The sequence below is a fragment of the Mya arenaria genome, chromosome 7 (assembly GCF_026914265.1).
Source record: "Mya arenaria isolate MELC-2E11 chromosome 7, ASM2691426v1".
In the NCBI taxonomy this organism is placed as follows: domain Eukaryota; kingdom Metazoa; phylum Mollusca; class Bivalvia; order Myida; family Myidae; genus Mya; species Mya arenaria.
The window spans coordinates 15,551,430-15,571,031 of NC_069128.1; the positions used below are offsets into that span (position 1 = coordinate 15,551,430).

At 34.4% G+C, this 19,602-nt stretch overlaps 1 protein-coding gene across 3 annotated transcripts in view; it reads left to right on the forward strand.

The window, feature by feature from the left end:
- Positions 1-13,008, forward strand: part of LOC128240345 (uncharacterized) — a 43,285-nt gene extending 30,277 nt beyond the window's left edge. For 2 of the 3 annotated variants that reach the window (XM_052956956.1, XM_052956957.1), the window contains exons 10-19: positions 796-987; positions 3,099-3,262; positions 3,374-3,725; positions 5,044-5,187; positions 5,745-6,021; positions 6,552-6,739; positions 7,971-8,243; positions 8,686-8,788; positions 8,966-9,107; positions 9,623-13,008. In XM_052956956.1, coding sequence (XP_052812916.1) covers positions 796-987; positions 3,099-3,262; positions 3,374-3,725; positions 5,044-5,187; positions 5,745-6,021; positions 6,552-6,739; positions 7,971-8,243; positions 8,686-8,788; positions 8,966-9,107; positions 9,623-9,707 — 1,920 coding nt within the window. In that variant the 3' untranslated portion in view covers positions 9,708-13,008. The remainder of the gene's footprint in view (positions 1-795; positions 988-3,098; positions 3,263-3,373; positions 3,726-5,043; positions 5,188-5,744; positions 6,022-6,551; positions 6,740-7,970; positions 8,244-8,685; positions 8,789-8,965; positions 9,108-9,622) is intronic. The other variant, XM_052956958.1, reaches the window with a different exon arrangement.
- Positions 13,009-19,602: the final 6,594 nt, after the last annotated feature.

Here is a 19,602-nt window from a genome sequence, read left to right on the forward strand (position 1 = left end):
GATATCATCAACTAGAAAAGGAAAATAAGCATAAGATAGTGCCTTGAATTGGAGTATGAAATCATCTTATATATTTATATTTTCAGTTGAAAGACATAATTTCCATTATAAAATAGAATGAAAATGCATGTACATGTTTAACTGAACTATACGAATATTATATATTCAATGAGGAATATGTTCTGAATGAAAATTATATGAAACATGTAGTTTATCATTCCTTTAGAAATTCCTCCCTCGTGACATTATCAGTACAGTTTAACACTTAATATCAGTCAAATGTTTTCTTTATATGTTTACAAAGATATGCCATAGCTGCATTATACAAGTGTTACTAGGAAACTGTAGAATATATTATCATTTTTTGGTTCATCTTAAAACCTCAAATGGTTAAACTAGATATGAAAATATTTAAATTTACCATGATGCCCAGAACATTTTTTTGCCTTCAGATAAACTTATATCTGAATGTGATGTGTACTTATTAATTGAATTTCACTGATAGTATATATTACAACTATAGTGAATGTGATAACATCTGGATAGAAAATGTATTGAATGTACGTATCCCGAAAGGCAAATGTTTATTGATAATACATGGCTGACCATGGCTTTTTGTTGATAATTGCCCCAGTGGGAAGAATAGTTACCCGAGGGCTTCAGTGGGGCAATTATCAACCAAAAGCCATGATCAACTATGTATTATCCTGTATAGTACATATGTTTTGTCATTTGTCAATGATTTGAACTGGTATTGAACATTATTTTTTTGTCTCTGGCAATTAACTTTTTCAGGTGCAGATGAAAACAACAGCATGCTCACCAGGCTCTAGTGTGTACTGTAATTGTGGTGTGGCAGTTCGAGCAGGAAGAGATCTGTATGTGTTAGATTTATGCAACAATAACCGTATCAAGACTGGTATGTTTAGAGTATGCGATCATGGACTTATGGTGAAGGAGCTATCTGCTGGGATCGGTTCTGAAACGGTATGTTTAATTCAGGAGGCCCAACCGTAAACCGCTTCTATTCAACGAGTTCATTATGTAATAAGTTCATTATATATTTTCATGTCAATTCAAAGAAAATGTAAAAAAATGATAGTGTCTTATTAAAATTTGGGAGCAACTGTTTTTAGGTTTTACGTATATTTGCCGCAAAATTTGTGATGTTCAACTATTTATAGAACACTTTTCATCATAACGGGATACCTCGCTCAGAAAGAACGCTTAAAACGTTTTCAATATTGTTGGTTTGGCTTAAACTTATTTAATTCCAAATGTTATGTGCAATTCATGAAGAATTGAGAAAGGATTTGGGGGTTTTAAGTGAACGTTAATGCTGTTTTTTTCCACCAGAGCACAATATAATATACATTTTACGAGAAAGAAATGTAAAAGTATAAAAACCTGAAATAATGTCCAAAAGTTAAAAAGAAACTTAAATGAAGGACCATCGAAGAAGAATTTAATTAATTTAAGAATTTAAGACGTTTTCTAGCACCGGTGAAACTTCCTTAAAGACTGTGGATGCTAACTTTTAAAGAAACTTTTACCTAAGACCCCAAATCAGAAAATTTTGCCTATATTCAGAAAATTAAAAATGTTCCAGTATATTCTTTTCAAAAATCCTCTCTTTATAAATACTGTGTTTATTCTAAAACTTTTATGCTTGGAATTAATATAAAAAAAGATCGGAAACGTTCTCAGCACATTTTGTCATTCGCATGCTAAAATATCTTACAAGAAATACGAAGTTAATTTTATTAATCTGAAGTACTGTATTTATCATACCTTTACATGTAACAAAGAAAGTGCTATTATATTATAAACAGGCATTGATAACTATGTAATAATTTTAACAAATTGCTAACCAGACTTAGTCATTTCAAGTGAGATTATAAAGTAACAACACATTCACATATAGCAAATAACATGGTGTTATGCATATCACATACATTTATCAAGCAGACGTATAACAAATGAAAAGTTATGGAGTTATGCTTTAATGACAACAAATCGAGTTTGGGAGCTTTCGTAAGATACATTAAAAAGACAAATGGTCCGTAATAAAGTGTTGATAAGGCCCAATGTGAATACTGTAAACGGTCGAATTTAAGAAATTATTGTTGTCTGTGAAACCGAAATAATGCAATTTAACATTGTACATCCCAACAATCAATATGATTTCATTTTAATTAAAAACATACAACCAACTTACATTGTAAATCAATACATTCAATATGTTAACATTGTAATTCCAAAATTGAATATGTTAACTTTGGCAATGGCCGATTTACCCAATTCACAAGAACAACAGTTTGCAATTTTTCTTGTTTTTAAAATATAGGAAATATAAGTCGTTTTTTGTAAAGTCGAGGAGTATTCCTATTTTATTCGTGCACGTATTTGGAAATGCTTCTTTGTTTACAGTGGCAACATTTTTCAGAAATTTCGTTTTGAATGCCTTACCCCATATATTGAGGAGTACACCCTTTATATTGAGGAGAACAACCCATATATTGAGGAGTTCACCCTATATATTGAGGAGTTCACCCTATATATTGAGGAGTACTCTCTATATATTGAGGAGTATACCCTTTATACTGAGGAGCACACCGTATATTAAATATTTGTAAGTTCTGTGCGTTACGTAACTAGATGTATGATCAGTCGAGGGAAAAAGCGGGAATATGCACGGGATTTAATTATATCGATCAGTTCTACGCTGAACTTAAGCGGTAACCTTGATTTAATTCAAATTCGAGTCGTTTAATTTTGCACAAATATGCATTTTATGTTATTATATTAGAAAATTGTTCTCTCTAATTGTTAAGTTTACTGGGAACGTTCATATAAATATGGCAAATGTTGGTAAGAAATTGAAATATTTCTATATTAAGTAAAAATAATTGACGAATAATGATTGAAAAACGGATACATTTTGATGTCATAGAAAATATAAATGAATATGGAAACATAATGGTATTCAGATACAGTTTTCCAGAGCTATTTTACAAATTGTTGTATATAGTATTTTGTACATACGTACCTTTGTAATTAATTTGCCATTAATTCAATTATAAATTTTGCAAATTCAGTTGGTACTCCCATCTGGGGCACAAGTGAACATTATTATTAGATCGATTCATCTTCACATTTATATAAGCCCATCTGCTAATGATTACCTTGACACGGACGGGCTTTGTGGATCTTTTGATGGTGATTCTGCTAACGACGATGTATTAAATTTCAAAAAATGGCGGTAAGGCTATTTTGATAATAATAATAAAATAATAATAATAATAATAATTACAATTAACTGAAACGAAATTTCGTTTTAACTGTTATTAAAATTGTCATTACTAATTTCTAGAGTTGACAATAATCGAAAACACCTGGACTTATTCAACTGGAAAAACGACGCAAGGCTACCAGAATGGAGCGAAGATACTTTTTTATGCAAATGTCCTCAATTAAAAAACCGATTTGAGACACGAGTCGAATGCCACTCTGAGTCACAGAAAACATGTGATCCCGATTCAAAAACAAGAGGTACAGGCAGTATGTTAAGAAAAGTCAGACGATGCATGACTACTACGTCAATAACAAAGCGCGATGGCACGAAGCATTTTAAAATGGTGCATGATTTCTACAGAAGTACTAAAACAGCCTTTGTATCTAAACTTGAAAAAAGACAAACCAAAACTCCTGAATTTCTGTCAAAGGCAAGTATACAGTATGTACCCTTTTTGCATGCAATTAGTGTTGTTGCAATGACCACACACATTCCAATTAATAATATTATTCGAATAGATTGATCGATATTTTATTTTACCTTCATTTGGAGAGCGTACTTAAAATTACTGAAATCATGTGAAATAGACTATTTGATGCTGCTGCACAATAAAAATACCGTATATAAGTCTGTATCTTTTAGTTTATTATAAGCACGAGTTACTTGAGAACAAGGAGAACATGTTTATTACGAGGAAACATTTGTACGAATGAATAAAAATACCGTTACCGTTTGATTTCTTTACATATGTACCTATTAACCATAAAGAAGACAAAATTTGAATCCCCAACTACCATCTGATTGATAGTTGGATAATCGCGAATAACCGACTAGAAATGGTCGAATATCCAACTGGCGAATGTACGATTAAAAGTGATTTACAACAGTGTTTATTAAGAAGAAACATCTGTACGAATGAATAAAAATACAGTTAGATTTCTTTACATATGTACCTTTTAACTATAAACAAGACAAAATTTTAATCCCCAACTACCATCTGACTTGAAGTTGGATATTCGCGGATAACGGACTGGAAATGGTCGAATATCTAACTGTCGAATACACGAATAAAGTGATTTAAAACAGTGTTTGTTACAAAGAAACGTATGAGTACAAGAATAAAAATGCAATAACTGGGTGATAATTTTTCACATGACTTTGTGTACCTTTTAATTATAAACAAGACAAAATCTTAATCCGCAACTGGCAACTGGTTGGTAGTTGAATATTCGCGGATAACCGACTGGAAATAGTCGAATATCCGAATGGAGAATGGACCATTAAAGGTGATTTAAGATACATCTGTGTACATGCATAAAATACATTTGGAGTGTGATTTTTTCACATGTATACCTTATACAACTATACACAAGGCGAAATTTGAATATTCAACTGACAAGTGTAAATATTCTAATAGCTTAATATCAACATAAACATTTTATTCTGTGTTTTTGTTATTAATCCCAAACTGGCAACTGCACAGGTGACAGGTTGTTGCATATTCGAATCCCCAACTGCAAACTTCCTCCAACTTTACCGTCATACTTGTGTAACACTTATCGTCTTGTAGCGGCGAATCGCTTGCTTTGTATTAGTTTGGACTTATTCTTTGTGACTTAAATCGGAGTTAACCCTGTAATTTCAACAGTTAAATAATCCGATTTATATCAAAACATCAAATAGCATTGTCGTCTTTTTATCTTTTCGTTCCAAGATTTGCGTAATTCAAAGCTGTGTTGTGTTTTCAGAGATCAGCGGAAATACCGTACACCGAAGAAACAGCATATACGGATTGTATGAAAGTGTTAAATACAACCGCGTTTCAGATGTGCAGTGATATTCCAGGGTTGAATTTTACCAGTTTTATTACGCACTGCGTCCTTGATGCTGTAGTAAGTATAAATTATCTAGTCAAAATATATCGAATAAGTGTGTGTTGTTTTTTTTCAGATAAAGCAACGCCTTTAGAATACCTAGTGCGATTTACTACCTTTTTATAATTACTTTTATTCTTCTTTTCTTCTCTTTTGTTCAACTGAATGTACATTTTATCCGGAGAATAACTCGGAGACTGCTTGAAAAAATAATTTTAAAACAAGGGACATAAAAATATGTCACACCGGAAGGACTTACAATTTGTTATGGCACAATCCTCTATTCGTTCTTAAAACATTTAATTTAAAAAAAAAATATTCCGTCCAATCGTCAAACATTTGCTACAAATTTTAAGTGCTATACTGTATAAAATTGAGTTTTATTAAATGAGTATTTCTTCTATTTACTTAAGAAAAATAAGAAATACAATAAAATCACATTCCAGCACTACATCCAACACGATCGGAACGGATAAACAAAGACAATTTATTTTTTCATGAAAAACCTCTTGTCGATTGAAATTTTATTTGAAAACTTTAAACAATCAATTTACTAAATGTTCCTCTGTTTTCAGGATTCAAATAGCATGTACTGGACCCAAAGTTACTTGGAGGGAATAAAATCGAAATGTGTTTATGAAATAAAGGCTGAACAGCCGCTACCCCCAGAAGAATATGAAGGACTGACAATTGAAATAAACGGAACTACGACAACTTTCGAAAATATAACGGAAAACAATATTACATTACCTAAAATAGAGACCATCCCTGAATTCAGCGAAGAAAATCTAAAGGCTATTGAAAGTGTTGTCTGTTTGAATGAGTGCAGTAATCAAGGAAACTGTGTTAATGGTAGGTAAACACACAATTATTCTGTAATATTTGATGTGTGCATATCATTCTGGGGACCAGTGAACGCACCCGACGCCCATTTAAATGTTCACCCTTTCTTGTCAATGTAGTAGAACGAATGTGTACCATTCATATTATCCATACTGTTCTTGCGATACCACGTCTACAGCATACACGTTAACCTCTGTCATCATGTTCTTAGTGTAAGTAAACTGGTTGCTAATCATTTCTACATATTATCGTCTTCAGCATTGGTGTTGGCTAGAGTTCTAATGCATGTTCCCCAATATATGATTCTAATTTTTTTTCTTACCAGAAAACTCCCCTAATGGTCTGCGCCTGGTAGCGATTTTGATAACAAACTATTCTGTTGTATTCAACAATTTTGATATGTCATAATTTAATTGGTAACACCAAAGAATCAAACTGTCAATTATCACATTGTTGCGCGTACCTTATCATTGGTGTGTGGGGGATTTCTTTTATAAACATGTCATACGGATTTACAATTGATGTTGACCTTGTTTCAGGCACGTGTGAATGTAATGAGCCTTTCATTGGGAGTGATTGCTCAATAGACTCATCACTTCCTCCGGAGATGTTAGGAATACCAGATGAAGGCATGTGTGACTACCAGCAAAGACCATGTAACATTATTTACATTTATGCAGACAACATTGCGGACACAGGCTTTATGTGTCGTCTGACTCCTTTTGAGGTAACACTATTTACGTAAAGTAACATGTTTCCTAAAAAACATATTAGTGAAAGCAAACTAAAAATGGTATTAATGTATTTTTCTTGTGAAGTTCTGCAAAATAATAAATAAGCAATAGATGTTGGCCCAATGTCAAGACCGTCGATTACACAAGTAAAACGAATATATTATCATTTGTTTGGATTTATTTGTTGTATTTATATGTCGCCTCATTATTGCGTACATATTACATATATTTATTGACACTCACTTTTTACCAAGGTGTTAGCCAAAATGGTTAGTTGTTGTTTTTTTTCGTTATTTTATTCTTAATAAAGTGACAAATATAGATTAGAACGTCGATACAAACTCCATTAGAAATGTTCATAGCCAGTTTGAAATGCAATGTAATTCTTTAAAACATTAGATGAAATATAAAATAAAGTCAATTCAGCCAACTTGAACAATCAATTGGATACAGATAGCATATATGACTTTACTTATTTCCTAGTTTAGGGCCTTCCACAGTTCAAAAGTCGTTTGGCACTGATAAAGACTCCTTTTTGTATAATGTTATCAACCCCTTATTACCACAGCATTTGTCGAGAAGGATGCATGTGTTACTCCTGAAAAAAAATACCTTCGTCAAAACTAAATAAAGCATGAGCTTTGAAACATTTTAATTTTTGGCTTTCCCGTAGACGTTTGCACTGTGTAAGGCCCTGAATATATAAAATACATGCAAATCCCTGCTTTACCCTTTATTGAATAGTTTACCAAAGAACATGTACATAGTATTTCATTAAATAACGGTACTTTAAACCTTTGAAACGCGCACTTGATTAACTGTTTGAGATTTAAGTTTTCAGAACCTGTTATTCCAAAGGTGGGGTTGTGAAATTTTGTTTTCCATTTAAATGTCATTGTAGTCTGATTCACATTAAAATTGATTATTATCAGAAAATTCTCAATTTGTCTTGTTAAAATATTTGGATATCCTAAGTAATGGCAGTCTACAAAAAGTTCCTTTTTTTACATGTTTTTTTTTTTCATTTTTATCATCATTACAAATGTTGAAACTCAAGTTTTAAGAGTTTAAAAAACTTAAATATAGCATGCGCCGTCTAATATCTGCTGGAACTTTTGAAGTTGTTCATTGATCACAAACCTCTAATGACATAAATCTGAAGTAGTCAAAACATATACATACATAAACAACTATCGCTTTCAAACATAAAATGCTCCTTTTCAGGTGACTTCCAGTGAGGTCACATACCAGCACGAAAAAACAATTGAGATTCCCGGAATAATCAATGGTTTTTCCGAAGTAGCTTGCGACATAGCGGACCATCGAGCAAAACGCTCTGCGACAATGGATTTCCCAAACGAAATTATTGCTATTGGGTTTCGTGTTGGCTTAAGCAATAACAACAAAACGTACAGTGAAGAGGATTCTGTTGTTCACTTTGATTCAGATTGTGTTCAATGTGAAAAACATGCCGGAAACGTCGCGTGCGAGGAGCTGGTAACGAACTAACGTTTAAGTTCATAACTACTGTTCTCATTATAATATATTTAAGTATAGTATCGAAAATTCATTCCATGGTTTTCTTTATGTGAAAGAGAGTGGCATTTGCTACATAAAATACGGAGAAAACAAACAATTGTGATACAACGTTTTCATTGGTGGTAGAGTTATTTTCTATAAAGTCGAAGTAACCATAGACAAGGATGATCTTAGTTTGATATATTTAAGACAATGTTTTAAAACTTAGCCAAATTGACATACTATCTTATCAGTGTCACGGCAGCGTTATAGGAATAAAGTTTACGGAGTTTGGCGTAATGTGTTGCTACGGAAACAAAGTGGTTACAAGTCAATGACCATCTTATTCAAGAACGATCAAAATGTGCTCATGCATACGATTTATCTACAATGTATTCATTATTTGATTTTGTTTTTGCAGCCTGGATTTTGCGTTAGTAACGGACGATGCTACGAGGTCAATGAGACACACCAGTGTTTAAAGTGCTCAAGAAAATCAGATGAAACGCACTTCTGGAAGCCAGGTAATCTGTCAGATTAAGTGAATACTATAATACTTACGTATGCTTGAACCGTTGTTGTTTTTTTCAAATAAAAATGATAGTATACAATCAGTTTAAAGCGCATCCCTTTTTAGAACTCATAAGTTTGGTGATAAAATACTAATACGACTTATTTTCAAATGTTTCATTCTAATTCAGACTGCGAAAACAACACTGTCACTCTCAAACCGGGTATAGAGACGGTACCGACTTCTGGTGACGACACATGGTTGATACTAGCTATTGTTAGTTCCGTCATTGGCGTGCTGATTCTGGTTGTCGGGGCAGTCGTAGTAAAAAGGTTAATATAAAGAAACTTGTTTTTGTGCTACCCATAACACCTTGCTCTTGCAATATATATATACAGTTAGTTTACTTTGGAAAATGAAATATATTTCTTGGGTTGACGGGTTGTGAAACCCGTTTGGGTTGGTACATTACGTTGTTCTACTTAAACATTTCCCAACCGATACCTGCAGTATTTTCGGATCATGCAATGGCCGGTCCGTCGAATTTCCGGTCGATTGACATAGTTCAGTGACCCGAAGTCATGACACTGTTTTGGTTGATTGATTTAAGAAGAGTGAAAGAAATCGAACGGGCAAGGTCACAGTCTCTGCATATTCATTTAAATCCATTAGAATATAAGTTATTATAGTGTTTGTACTACTGAGCGAACATATGCTTTTTAATATTTAGTATTGTGCTATTTAGCGTAGGTTGCATTATAAATGTAGATTAGGTAAGGTATTACATTTTATTAGCTTATTGCTTATTTTTAAACGTTTTATTAATACTTAATTTCTATTTGCGCAGGTGTAAGAGACGGCAGGAAAACGTAGACATCCAGAGTAAGAATGCCAAAGATGGAGTCAATATTCCCCTGTGCGAATTAAAGTAAACCAGTCTTTTTTTCAGAGAATCGAGATGACATTCAAAAGTGAAAATACTTATAAACACAATTGACCTGTAATCCGTTAAACGAAATAAACATGTTTGCTGTTTATAAACTATAAGTATAATTATTTTAATAGTAATTGTTAAAATAGTATGCGATGTATTATATACGTCATGTATAAGTTTGGTATAAGCATCAAATCGTAAACTATATCTGATTTTGTGCTTTTACATTTATGCACACCAGGTGTTGTAGCAGTTACGTTATTCTACAAGTAAATGTTTGAGCATATAAGGAAAATTGTTGTGTCAATCATAAACGCATTGTTTACAGTTTTGTCCATCAAAATATGATTGTGTGTTTCACATAGAAAAAATATTTTTGTGATTTTTGTGTCACTAAAATGTTAAAAATAAGGTTCTAAAGTGTGCTGAACCTCATCCCGATACATATGGCTCAATCTCTGTTGTGTTCGATGTTTTTGTTTATGTCTACGAATAATCTCATATATAAATTACTGTTCTTGAACGATTAGTATTAATTTTCCTCCTGATTGAGTGAAAGGCTAATAAAAAAAAAATACCTTGTGTTTAAAAGTATGTTCACCTAACCTATTATAAATTAACATCAACTTTTGTATGTCAGTAACTTTCTCTGCGGTCTATATTATTACGACTTTTGTTTATATGCTACATAAACCAAAGGCCCCATTTTCTCGTAACTTCTTAAGTCTCTTATAACCGGATTAAGCTAAACTCACTATTTTTGTTTTTCAATAATTTGCATAATATTTACTTCTTTAAAGTTTTGATACTTTACATAGGAATTGTCTTTATCTTAATTACATTCAACCAATTTGCATTAATCAAAATTCAATTAAAGTATGTATTTTAGCTAATTGAAATAACCTACTTAAGTCTGTTAAGCTTAAGAAGTTTCGAGAAATTTGGGCCAGGAAAGAATATGTTTACCGCAGTGCAGTGAGAGTGGTCCCTGAGTGCAGATCAATAGTACCAAGGATCGAATCCTGCTGTAGACGCACATATTTCTATTTTTTCTTATTGTCGATTTCCATTTTAATCATCATACTAATAAAGTTTGTTGTTTTTTTTATTAATCACCATGAATGAGTTTTCCGATTTCGTATTTATTATTAGGATAACATAAAAATACTACTGCGAAAATGCCTTAAAGGTCAAATTTAGAAAAAAAACTGGGTTCTTGTGAAACACAGAATATATGTTTTTAGTACGGCACAGTCAAATATGTAAACTGTTTTGTATATAGCTATAGCAAAAATGTAGTGTTAGTGCTTTAGAAAAATACAAATTTTTTCAATGTTTACACTTGAGATTTACGAAATATTCTTTGCCTACTTTATATTTAATCACCATAAACTTTAGATGTGTTGTACTTGTTTTATTTTGTATAAGAATGAATTGATTTTATGTAATGTTTAATATACGTGTTTATATTTATATATTTTTATACAGCTTCACTTTCATTTAGCATCAAACAAATCATATTGTTCAATCTGATATAATGTTTAAATCAACTTAAAACTCATAAATGGCCTCCGTTCTTCCAACGTGTTTCACTCGCATTTTTCAAATTATGTAATTATGCTATTTTTAAATTCATTTACAGTTGCTGTCAATACTGTATTTTTATTATGTTTTTATCGTGATGCTAAAATTAATTACAATGCACGTGTAATATGTACGATTGTTTTTATGCCCCCGAAGGTGGGCATATTAAAATCGCACCGTCCGTCCGTCCATCCTTCCGTCCGTCCGTGTGTCCGGCTCAATAACTCGTGTTCGGGCTGTAACTTTCCCTTGTATGGACAGATTTCAAAATAACTTGCCACATGTTTTCGGCATACCAAGACGACGTGTCGCGTGCAAAACCCGTGTCCTTACCTCTTAGTTCAAGGTCACACTTGGTGTTTATTCACAATGGAATGCTGCATATAAAGACATAGAGTATAGGTTGTCGTGTCCGGACTGTAACTTTCCCTTGTATGGACAGATTTTAAAATAACTTGCCACATGTGTTCGGCATACCAAGACGACGTGTCGCGTGCAAAACCCGTGTCCTTACCTCTTAGTTCAAGGTCACACTTGGTGTTTATTCACAATGGAATGCTGCATATAAAGACATAGAGTATAGGTTGTCGTGTCCGGACTGTAACTTTCCCTTGTATGGACAGATTTTAAAATAACTTGCCACATGTGTTCGGCATACCAAGACGACGTGTCGCGTGCAAAACCCGTGTCCTTACCTCTTAGTTCAAGGTCACACTTGGTGTTTATTCACAATGGAATGCTGCATATAAAGACATAGAGTATAGGTTGTCGTGTCCGGACTGTAACTTTCCCTTGTATGGACAGATTTTAAAATAACTTGCCACATGTGTTCGGCATACCAAGACGACGTGTCGCGTGCAAAACCCGTGTCCCTACCTCTTAGGTCAAGGTCACACTTGGTGTTTATTCACAATGGAATGCTGCATATAAGGACATAGAGTATAGGTTGTCGTGTCCGGGCTGTAACTTTCCCTTGTATGGACAGATTATAAAATAACTTGCCACATGTGTTTGACATACCAAGACAACGTGTCGGGTGCAGGACCCGTGTCACTATTTCTTAGGTCAAGGTCACACCTAGTGTTTATTCACAATGGAATGCTGCATATAAGGACATAGAATATAGGTAGTGTTTGGGCTGTAACTTTCCCTTGTATGGATAGAATTTAGAATAACTTGCCACATGTGTTCGACATACCAAGACGACGTGTCGCGTGCAAGAACCGTGTCCCTACCTCTAAGGTCAAGGTCACACTTAGGTGTTTATTCACAATGGAGTGCTGCATATAAGGATACAGAGTATTGGTTGTTATGTCCGGGCTGTAACTTTTTCTTGTATGGACAGATTTTGAAATATCTTGCCACATGTGTTCGACATACCAAGACGACGTGTCACGTGCAAGACCCATGTCCCTACCTCTAAGGTGAAAGATACACTTAGTGTTTATTCACAATGGAATGCTGAATATAAGGACATACGAATGTAGGTTGTCAAGTATGGGTGGTATTTTTTATGTTCAGAGGCAATTTAAAATAACTTGCCATATGTATTTGTTTGATCTTTAACTTTTCATGTACTGACCTTGTTCATAGGTCAATGTCACATTCGGGGGCATTCGTCACATACTGTGACAGCTCTTGTTTATGTATGTTTATATGCTAATTCATAATTTGTATTTATGTATACGTATCAAAAATATATTCAATCTTATGTATATTCGTCTCATATTTATTCATACCTCCAATATTTGAAACAAGGCGAATTTCCGTAAAGCATTACCGTAAACACAATCCAGCAATTGCATATGTGGTACTTGCCATTGATTACAGCTTAAGCAGTTTTACCTATTGATCCGACCATCAGCACTTGCTGTCTTTCGATGTGCCTGTAAACATACACAACAATATTACGTGATGTTAATTTCACCTCAAGAGTAACACCAGTATCACCTGCTCTAAGAAATCCGGCGAGATAATACCTATCAATTAGACATACAGGACCATGGACGAATCGATATCAGCATGAGTTTTTCGTTCATTTAATCTAATATTGCATTAAAACAATTGGGTTACGTCCAGGTGGTTTATCATTGTCTGTAGCGTTGCAGAACGGATCTTCAAACCTAAGCTTCTTTGCTGACTACGTAGCAATGCAATCGGAGTGAAAGCTCCTCCGCTCGATTGCAAATTCCAGTATGAATAGATGTACTTGTGTTTTGTCTCATTCAAAAAGATCACATTGCATTAATGGATGGTAGGCTTGTCACGACATTTATGATTGCGTTTTCGATATTTGTAATATCAATATTAATAAGGTGAACAATTCGGTATCAAATAATGTAACATTATTTTACTACCAATGAATTTGATCATTGTGACTTCGAAGAAAAAGTAAACTTAAGTGGTTGCTAAAGGAATTCTAAACATAGTAAAGAATAATATTGAATTCGAAATAGCAAAGACCACTGTAAAACCGGAGTGAGACACAACGCTGTTAACGACAGCGGGCAAATATTGTTTACGTCCCTTGAACAAAACATAACGCGTTCATTGATCACTTTACACTGCAGACTAGTTTGTGTAGTGCATAGCTGAAAACTATTTATTTATGTGTTTCATAACATAACTTTTGGTACCGTTCAACAGTTTTTTAGTCATACATTACAGAAATTTCAGTGAAATAATAAGTCCTCGATTTGTATTGATTTTACGTATTCATTATAGCAAATTCCATGTTCATGTTCATCACAAAGTGTAACCTTCTTTTAGCAACACAAATATCGTTCTTTCAAAACCAGATTTATGCATTATTACAGTTATCTTTGCATGTTTCTCGTTCTACAAAACATACAACAAACTATTGTAGACTTTTTCTATTGTATATTAACTAATCCTACAAGCTGTTAAGGGTACACTTACTTCACTAAATGTTAGTCTTTGATAAAACAATTATGTTGTTTAAACACTTGTCCTTTTCATTGGCTGTTGTAAAAGCCTCATTTGTGATCTAAAAAACTATCTTAGACAGCTGAGCTGAAAATAAAACGTATTCTAAAAACGATTTAGATAATGTACCATATATATAATGAATTGTCAGAAACAGTATGACAAGAAGAGATTTCTATTCAATGTATTTACATTCTGTTATACATAAATTGCCATCAAATGGATACTTTTTAGAGTTTTTTAATCGATCGATTGGACATTTTCTAGCGTTATAAAAACACACAATGCTCCCGACGGACATGAAAGCAAAAACCTACACGGTGGACATAGCACAAGGACACAGAACTCGAGATTGGTTATTTACATATAAATAAATACCATCGGATAGAGTTATCAAAAGCACTAAATGCATGCAAAATATGATTGAAATTAGCAGTCACTCTAGTCAAAATGCAAATATGTGCATTAAAAAGCGTTTTGTGAATAGTCACTCTGAGGTAACACCAACTATGTTTTCTACAGTGTAGTTTACTTGAGTGTTTTACTGACCATAAGGATCATTGCGTATTACGTAAAAGAGTATTAAATTAATTTGAAATTGAAACAAACGCCTTAGCTGTTGCTTTAAGGCATTAGCAGTACTGAACTTACCATTATTGTGAATGAAAGTCCTCACTCAAACCGAGACTACTGTTTGAGAACCTAGTGTGTTGCGCTTTCCAAAAGGATAACTCTTCCAGAATAGATTAATTATAGTCAATAATATAACCGCTGCATTGCGCATGTTACCTTAAGATAAGTAAATAATAACACCTGACTTTATTCCAATAAAATCATTTGTGTTTTGTTAAGGGGAGGAGGCAGTTATAACTGCAGATTATAATACTGTTTTGCAAGTTTTCTTGCTTGAACGCACTTTCTTTCAAGAATGGGGTTGGTACAGAGTCAATCCCAGAACCACGCGGGAGATAAACGGGCCATGTCTGGAAGCCATAACGAAACATTGTTAAATCCCTTGATCAAAATAGAATTAACTTAAGCTGCGCGGCATTACAATCTCAAATACATACAAAAAATCCTCTTATCATACACATTTTACAAGGATCCGATATCGCATTATTGAACACGTAATATTACACTAATATGGTTTATCACTACATGTATAAGCGTAATCAATGAGTAATCAAGAAATCTAAAAATACCAGCCGTTTATCATTTGATACATTTTTGTTTTGCAATTCCTCTCTGTCTCGCTTGATAAAGAGTGTAAGGCTTAGGTCGTAGTTTTTCAGGCGAAACCACGTTGTTGGTGTAAACTGCGTTTAAATAAAAATATAAGAAAATTTACCATATTTATTCTGCCCGTAAATGTACAGGTGTCCCTTGGCACATTTTACAGAGGCCGTTTAGTTTGATATACGTAATCTTTAAAAAACACACTTTATTTAAGGACACATGACACATGATCTATCACATAATTATGGACATTGGCATCCACCACCAATCTATTATGAGAAGTTCATCCACCTTCAGTCAGCCTGAGATGGTAATCCACCGCCAGTCTACAATAAGAAGTTCATCCACCTTCAGTCAGCCTGAGATGGTAATCCACCGCCAGTCTACAATAAGAAGTTCATCCACCTTCAGTCAGCCTGAGATGGTAATCCACCGCCAGTCTACAATAAGAAGTTCATCCACCTTCAGTCAGCCTGAGATGGTAATCCACCGCCAGTCTGCAATAAGAAGTTCATCCACCTTCAGTCAGCCTGAGATGGTAATCCACCGCCAGTCTGCAATAAGAAGTTCATCCACCTTCAGTCAGCCTGAGATGGTAATCCACCGCCAGTCTGCCATGAGAAATTAATCCACCATCAGTCTGCAATAAGATGGTCATCCATCTGAAACCTGCCATGATGAGACCGCCATTCACATGCAGTATGCCATGCCATGGTCATCCATATGCAGCCTGCCATGAGATCGTCAGCCACCTGCTGCCTCTCATGAAATGGCCATTTATCCACATGTTGCCTGCCTTGATCAATCAGTCGTCCATCTGCAGTCTGTCATGAGATGGTCATCCACCTGGACTTCCTATGAGATGGTCATCCACCTGGACTTCCTATGAGATGGTCATCCACCTGGAGTTCCTATGAGATGGTCATCCACCTGGACTTCCTATGGGATGGTCATCCACCTGGAGTTCCTATGAGATGGTCATCCACCTGGAGTTCCTATGAGATGGTCATCCACCTGGAGTTCCTATGAGATGGTCATCCACCTGGACTTCCTATGAGATGGTCATCCACATGGACTTCCTATGAGATGGTCATCCACCTGGACTTCCTATGAGATGGTCATCTACCTGGACTTCCTATGAGATGGTCATCCACCTGGAGTTCCTATGAGATGGTCATCCACCTGGAGTTCCTATGAGATGGTCATCCACCTGGACTTCCTATGAGATGGTCATCTACCTACAACCTGCCATGAGATAGTCATGCTATTTTTTTTTCTTTTGATAATTTACTGTTTATTTGTGTCAGTGTAACATAGAACCACACATATTGGCGTATGTGAGGACATTGACTTGTTCATACGCAAAAATATCATATCTGAAAGTTCAAATGTCACCCAAGTTCCCACTAATACACATACCCATTTGAATAGTAATTTTCTTGTACAATGTGTAGAAAATAGTGCATTTTGCACTAAAGATATATGATAGGAACGGACTCAATGTCAAAACAAATGATTGACAGACATGTGTTTGACTTTTATAAAACAAATTCTACCAGTAACCAATATTTGTTGACATTACTTATGTGAAAAACTACAGAAACAAGCTCAGTAGCCAAAAGTTTTAACATACACCCCTTTTAATGGCACAGAGTAAACGCCAATGACATAGAACACAAAAACAAAAAATCACAAACAAGAAACATGGAAAAATCGAACAAAACTCCACAAACAACACAGTGCATATATATTATATAAAAAACAAGCCTTGTGATAAAAAACAACAAATGTAATGCTAAAAGTGGTACTCAATATCTTTCTATAAAATTCAGAAGCATGAGAGCAAACTGTCATTGGTCAATATTACTTGTATTACTTGAACTTCTTTCAAATTTAACAGATAAGTTCAATTTTGTTGAATTAAAAATGAAGCTACGGAGTATATCTCAAGTTGTATTGAATTTAGTGTGTGGTTATAATATACAATCTAGTCAAAAGTTGTCAAGGATCAAATAAGGCTACTACTTATATGTCCTCATACAGGTGTTCAACTGTCGAGCAATTATGAACTTGTGATATGGATACAAACACAATTCCTATTTGTGCATTTAATCGAAATTATTTCAAAATTACAATATATATTTTTACAAAATTATCCAATACTGTTTGGTCATGTCAATGTACATAATTCCCTTACATAAATTTAACCAGAATTAATCAACATTAAACTGTAATGTCAGCTTTATCCTTTAGTCACGTTTATAACTGACGAGCTGTATAAAAATACTAACTGTTTTGAACTGTTTGATGACAAATTTTGAAATTTACATTGACATCATTTTTTCAAACTGAGTTCTGTTCTATACACTGTTGCAAAAGAAAGCGTTCTCGTGCAAATTCGTAACTTTAATATATTGTTTTTAAGGAATTGAGTGATGTTTCATATCAAAATGTTGAGAAGTATATAACTTATACCATGTTTTTTGGCTAGCATTTAATCATTAACATTTACAAAAATTTTGGGGCCTCATAATGGAGATAGGAGTTTTACAAAGTTGCAATTTGTTTCACTATTCATATAACGAGTCACATAAAGATTTTTGCGTGCCAATTGGTAAAATTTGTTCACTACCTCTTCTACGGCCACACGCCATAATGCGTTTGCGTTTGCGCACTGGCCGAACAGAAAGTATAATGGCTTCAAAAGAAATATTATTACATTCCTGATTTAGAGCGCATGCTTAATCATGCAGGTTGTTAATGTCGTCTGTTGACCTCATCCTGGGACTAAGCTCGTTCCAAACATGGTAAATAGGGTTTAATCTGGTATGAGGACCAGCAAATGTGAACCAGTTTTCGTCATTTCTGTTCAGGAACTGTAAACGAGCCAATCGATGGCGTGGTTGCATAATTTGTCCAACGTACTGTCTACTAGCTGTTAACGGCTGGCGAGTTTGTCTAGGACGTCGCAGAACGGTAAATGTACTAATACCGTTTCTACATGCTGTACTCGAGACCGTTTTAAAACGTCGCAGGTGTGTCAACGTTATGAAACGGTCCGCCCTGCGTTTGTTTAACGTGGTCTGCCAGATCTTGGACGATCTGCGACACCTTCAGTTTGTCGAAAGCGTTCTTGAAGGCGATATATTGTTGTCGTTTTTGCTGCGTCCAAACGTTCGACCGACTTCAAAATTAGGTTTTCAACCCGAGCAAGCACCACTAAAGCTTAAATTCTTAGATTTACAGTAAGTCTTGGTATTTTAAATTAAGGTATATTTAAAATCTGATTTTACTTTCATAAAAGATTGTGACCAAATAAGTTGTGGTAGATGTATATTCCTCCCACCTCAGACAAGTAGATCCAATCATTTAACCATGCTAGATATTCTTATCTTGCCCACGGGCGAAGATAAAATGCCCGTATGGAACTCCTTTTTAACGGTCACCACATTATAACTACCTCCCTTGTTGAAGACTGTCGTCAGTAGCATCAAGGAAATCTTGTCTTATGGTAATATTTAGAACGCTAATTAATTATTTCTCGCTTCAAATGTCACCATAAAACAGTTTTCACGCACAATTCAAGAAATAATGCTTCATTTTCCTTAGAACTTTTTAAAAAGACCGATTTGACTATTAACATTAACTGGATCACTGCGCGCATATCCATGACAACCACGTGCTATCGCATATTCATACGCAATTATTTTCACTAAGCACAAAAGAGTTCCAGCAAAAAAAATACATTTTTACTTAATTTTGTTTAACTGAGGTGGGAGAAAAAGCATCTACCATAGCCGTTCGTGTAAGATAGTTTCATCCCGACCCTCGCGCAGGGTGTTTCACGGAAACTCGGTAAACCTCGTTTCCGCAAAACACCCTACGCTCGGGTCGGAATGAACCTATCTTACACTCTCGGCCATGGAAGATACTTATAATAGACTGATGTCTCGTCACTTCTTCATAACATTTATAATGTAATGAACACGCTGGGGTGGTGCTGAGGATGTACTGTAACAGGTATGTTATACTAATCTGTTTTGTTTTTTTTTTCTTTTAAACATTACAGCCTGTCATTTTTGTTAATTCATAGCACCGTTACTTGCTTATTGGTATTTAAATATGAA